The sequence below is a fragment of the Primulina eburnea genome, chromosome 6 (genome assembly GCF_022965805.1).
Source record: "Primulina eburnea isolate SZY01 chromosome 6, ASM2296580v1, whole genome shotgun sequence".
Lineage (NCBI taxonomy): Eukaryota > Viridiplantae > Streptophyta > Magnoliopsida > Lamiales > Gesneriaceae > Primulina > Primulina eburnea.
In genome coordinates, this window is record NC_133106.1 from 3,128,039 (window position 1) to 3,133,327 (window position 5,289).

General features: G+C 36.2%; 1 protein-coding gene across 1 annotated transcript; it reads left to right on the forward strand.

Moving 5' to 3' along the window:
* The first annotated feature begins 391 nt into the window (after positions 1 to 391).
* Positions 392 to 4,972, forward strand: LOC140833772 (pre-mRNA-splicing factor SLU7-like). The gene is made up of 10 exons (XM_073198163.1): positions 392 to 536; positions 692 to 855; positions 953 to 1,065; positions 1,609 to 2,022; positions 2,239 to 2,374; positions 2,459 to 2,758; positions 3,388 to 3,607; positions 4,112 to 4,215; positions 4,417 to 4,485; positions 4,638 to 4,972. The coding sequence occupies exons 1-10, from the start codon at positions 521 to 523 to the stop codon at positions 4,713 to 4,715; spliced, it is 1,614 nt and encodes a 537-aa protein (XP_073054264.1). The 5' UTR covers positions 392 to 520; the 3' UTR covers positions 4,716 to 4,972.
* The last annotated feature ends 317 nt before the right edge of the window (positions 4,973 to 5,289 follow it).

Genomic DNA, 5,289 nt, shown 5'->3' on the forward strand with positions numbered 1-5,289 from the left:
ATAAATTTTTACTTTTTCACAATAATTTTTTAAATTTAAGTTTTTTAAAAACCTCAAGAAAAGAGGACAATTATGGGTCGGTTTTAGAATTAACAAAGTTAGAGGGTCAAAAATATAAAGGATATTTTATGTATATATATATATATATATATATATATATATATATATATATTCTATTTTATTAAAATTGAGAACATGATAATAACTACCTAAAAAAGATATCAATTTTTTGTTCCAACTTTAAATTTATATGATATTAATATTATATTTTTGTTTTTTAATTTCAACAAATAATTTTTTATTTTAATAATTTAAATATCAATTTAATCCCTATATGATTTATTAAATTTTACTTTAGTGGAACCGATAAAAAAGACTATAATTGTGTTTAATAATGGTTTAGGAAGAGAGGAGTCACCTGTCACCGCCCATCTCTCTGTCTTCCGATAGCCCCTTTCGATTTACTCTTCTAGGGTTCCAAATTTGATCTCAATTCGTTCGATTGGTGAGGCACAACGCCATGGCTACTGCTTCAGGTAATTTATTCCCATCTTATTCAATCAATTTGACCCGGATTCGTCTTTTCGAATGAAGGATTATCTGATTATGTCCGTTTACCATCCATGATTCATATTGATCTGTCAGATAGATGATTTCTCATATAATTTTTTGTCCAATTGCTGAATTGTAGTGTCGTTTAAGTCGAGAGAGGATCACAGGAAACAACTTGAGTTAGAAGAAGCACGTAAAGCAGGGCTTGCACCTGCTGAGTTGGATGAGGATGGGAAGGAAATCAACCCTCATATTCCACAGTATATGTCTTCGGCTCCTTGGTATTTGAATGCCGAGAGACCGGTATGTTGATGATTTATTTCCTTGCTCAGTTTTCTGCTTTGCATCTTAGCCTGGAACTGTGACATTCTCAATGTTCTTCTCTTTCTTGCCTTTTTAGAGTTTGAAACATCAACGGAAGTGGAAATCGGATCCAAATTATACCAAAGCTTGGTATGATAGAGGTGCTAAGACATTTCAAGCTGACAAGTTCAGGAAGGGCGCTTGTGAAAAGTACCCCACTTTATCTGTTTGTGTATCTGTATGTATTGTTTGAGCGTGTCTGTGTGTGTTTTCATGTATGTGTGGTTGCTTCCCAATCCTTTCTTGTTCCATGGTACCGTGTTTCTTATCATGATGTGTTGTGGTGCATCTTTCTTTTCGACTTTGTTCATTTTTTGCCAACGCGAATGCAATTGGTCGTGTTCTAGGGTGGAGGAATTTAGATGTAAAATGAAAAATTGGTGATTAGTCATCCACGACACATTCCGTGGTTTTACCTCTAATTTACTTGCAATAGTTTACCTTTGCACAGTTTGATAAAAAAAAATATTTTACTTGGAACTTTTTACTTGCAATGATTTCTCTCCTTTTTTTGTTAGAACTTGAATGATATGTGAATGTTACACTGCTTTATAATGATCTGTCATATCTAAGGTGTTACAGCTTGTGTATCTAGTTTGTGTTCTCACGATTCCTCATATTTAAGCATCATCTTGGTCTAATCCATACGGCTCTAATGGTTCTATCGGACTACTAATAATGTGCTTCCTACAGCTGCGGAGCTATGACTCATGATAAGAGGTCTTGCGTGGAAAGGCCCCGCAAAACAGGAGCGAAGTGGACTGGCAAAAATATAGCCCCCGATGAGAAAGTTGAGACCTTTGAGCTTGACTATGACGGAAAACGAGACCGTTGGAATGGCTATGATGCAGCATCTTTTGAACATGTGGTCCAGAGGTATGAAGCAAGGGATGAAGCAAGGCACAAGTATTTAAAGGAACAACAGCTTAAAAAGTTGGAGGAGAAAAATAATAATCAAAATAGTGAAGATAGCGATAGTGATGATGAAGACAATGAAGATGATCTGAAAGTTGATGAGGCCAAAGTAGACGAGAGCAAGCAAATGGATTTTGCTAAGGTTGAAAAGCGTGTGCGTACTACTGGTGGAGGAAGCACAGGAACTGTTAGGTTTGCTATGATCTCTAGCAGTCACCTTTTTATTTAAAGTTTGGCATACTCTAATATTTTTTCAACACGTGCTTGAATTGGAATGTGAAATTAAAGAAGTCCGTCTCGAATCCTCTCTGTAAGCTCTAATTTAAAATTCTGCTGAAATACATCTTTTAAACTATTTTGTTGGTCTATTGAGATTGTGCATCTATTAACACGCTTGTTTTCTACCAGGAACCTACGTATTCGTGAGGATACTGCAAAATATCTTCTCAATCTTGACATTCACTCTTCTCATTATGACCCCAAAACTCGTTCTATGCGCGAGGATCCTCTTCCAGATATGGATCCTAATGAAAAGTTTTATGCGGTAAGTATAGAATCCGTTCACTGTATTTTTTTTTGGGTACTTTATATGTGTCACGAGATGACTATTTGGGTTTGCCAATATTAGGGAGATAATCATCATAGAGTCAGCGGTCAAGCTTTGGAGTTTAAGCAGCTCAATGTTCATGCTTGGGAAGCATTTGACAAGGGTCATGATGTCCATTTGCAAGCGGCTCCATCACAAGCTGAACTGCTTTATAAAAATTTCAAGATTAATAAGGAGAAGTTAAAGTTTCAAAATAAAGACACTATCATGGAGAAGTATGGCAATGCTGCCACAGCAGACAAGCTCCCACGGGAGCTTTTACTTGGTCAAAGTGAAAGAGAGGTTGAATACGATCGCGCTGGTAGAATTATTAAAGGCCAGGTAAGGTTTCATAAAATTCTCTGGTATTTTTTGACCAGGTTTATGTGCTTTTTTTTTTTCAGTTTTATGTATACTTCCATGTATTGTTCGAGAGTTAATGAAATAATATCTCATGGGCCATAAGATTTTTCATTTTCTATTTTCATTTTGAGCTTGCATGTTTGCTTTCCTTGTTCTGTTTGTTATCCTCTGGATGTGTGGCTGGTTGAATTTCGGCAATAAAATTTAATCTGCTATTCCTAATGCTTCTGTGGTCCTTCAAGTTTCTATGGTATTTCTGTGCTTGTATTCTATCGTGGGGGTTGGTGTGTGTTGCCTGTTTATTCTAATCTCCTATCTTGCTGTGGTCCTGCACAATGTCTATCACCAATCTTTTTGTTTTAACAATTTTATTGGTATTTTGAGATAACTTAGAAGCTTCTTGTGGAAAGGAACACTCAATTCCAACTTTACCCACGAGTGGACCAGTATCAGACTGAGACCGAGTTAACAATATTAAAATTGATTAATAACTAAGTGAATTATTATGAATTCTTTCTATTAATTCTCCCTGTATGATTGAACTACTGTTATGTGAGAAAGGAATCTCTTCAACTGGAGTCTAACCTTTCAGTGCCTGATCTTTGTAGGAGGCATCTCTTCCAAAGAGCAAGTATGAGGAGGATGTTTACATCAACAACCACACCGGTGTTTGGGGTTCTTGGTGGAGGGATCACCAATGGGGTTATATATGTTGCCAGCAGGCGGTTAGAAATAGTTATTGTACTGGTGCTGCTGGTATTGAAGCAGCTGAAGCTGCTGCAGATCTTATGAAAGCTAATATTGCTCGCAAAGAGGAGGCTTCTGAAGGTTAGGGTTTTGTGCCATGCATTATTTGTAGAATCTAGAGAAAATAAATGAGTTGCACAGGCTACTATTTATTTTGTTTACTTATGTTATTGTTTCCATTGTGGGATCCTTTTTCATCATCATCATCACATAGCACATCCTCGCATGGTTGTGAGGTAAGTATGGATATTAGTTCTCTAAATTAAGCGATTTTCCCAAATGTCATCTTTTAAACAAAGACCTAAGATATCATCAACATTTATCTAAATTTTGAATGGCCTACCACTCCTTCTATTCCTTCCATTAACTTGTCAATCTAAGATATGGAGGAAATCTACTTAAAAGCTTGGGGTGCATAACACATTTTTTCTTCTTCAAAGAACTAGAAATCACTTTCACCGACCGAGCATGACATTAATTTATTTCCCACTTTAATTATCTGTCTCTTCATTAGTTTTCATCTGATTAACAAATAAACTCTTGTTTGATTTTGATTTTAACTTTCGTTTTTTTGTTGCAATTCAGAAACAGCTTCAACAGCTGAGGAGAAAAGGCTTGCTTCATGGGGATCCGAAGTACCTGATGATTTAGTTCTAGACCAGAAGAAACTTTCTGAAGCACTTCAGAAGGTGAAATTCTTGAGTTCTGTTCCTGTGCAACAGCCGTCACTTTCTATGTGATACAAATTAAAGTTTGGATATATGCATGTCGCAGTGGTGGTTCTTTAAATATCTCCTCAATCCTTTTATTATTTGCCATAAATATTAATCTTTCCTCCTGTTGATCGCTTTGTCATCAGTAACATGAAATATTATCCAACTGTTGTTTAGGAGAATGAAAGGAGGAGAGAAGAGAAGGATGAAAGGAAACGCAAATATAATGTCAAGTGGAACGACGAGGTATGTTTATTGTATTATATTCTTTTCGAATAATACCAATCTTTCATGTGAAAGTCCTGCATTTACTTCCCAAGGTTTGCCAAGTAGATTGTACGGAAAAACGGCCATCTAATGTTTACATTGTTTAATCATATTCACCTTCCATATGACAGGTTACTCCAGAGGACATGGAGGCATACAGGATGAAGAGGATCCACCATGATGATCCCATGAAGGACTTCTTACATTGAAGTTTCAGATTTGATAAGAGGCTCGAGAAATGTTCGGAAAAATGAATTTCGGAGGAGTTATAATTTGGAATTGTGGGTGTTTCTTGGTTCTGGGAATGAGAATCATTTAGATTATGGCTCCAAACTAAACCATAGATCAGATGGGTGAGAATTGTAATATCTGCATCTGTTTTTAATGTTTTGCTACTTTTGCTCACTGTTGAAGTTACTCGGTATTGTTTTATGCTACAATTGATCAAGAACATAGACTCAAATCATCTTTACAAGTGTCACCGAAATTAAGGTATAAAATAGATACAAATCCAATTGATATCCTTAAAAATCAAAAGGAAAGAAACACGAGAAAAGACACTACACACATTAAAGACTTTATTAGATACTACAGATAACGAGCCAACGTTTCTTGAATCTGCATTTCGGCTCGAAACTTAGCTATGAATTCCTCGGCCTTTTCGTCGATCCTCTCCATTTGTGAAGAACCCATAACCACAGACTCCCACATTTCATCTGCAGAACTCACCTTTTCATCCATATTCCCCACACTATTTTTGTGCAATTCTAAAACACGATTCTC

What these genes read in the sequence shown, in the direction of transcription:
- LOC140833772 (XM_073198163.1), top strand. An exon ending in ATTTGAATGCCGAGAGACCG is followed by an intron (nt 856 to 952) that starts GTATGTTGATGA and finishes TTGCCTTTTTAG; the next exon opens with AGTTTGAAACATCAACGGAA. An exon ending in TTTCTGAAGCACTTCAGAAG is followed by an intron (nt 4,216 to 4,416) that starts GTGAAATTCTTG and finishes ACTGTTGTTTAG; the next exon opens with GAGAATGAAAGGAGGAGAGA.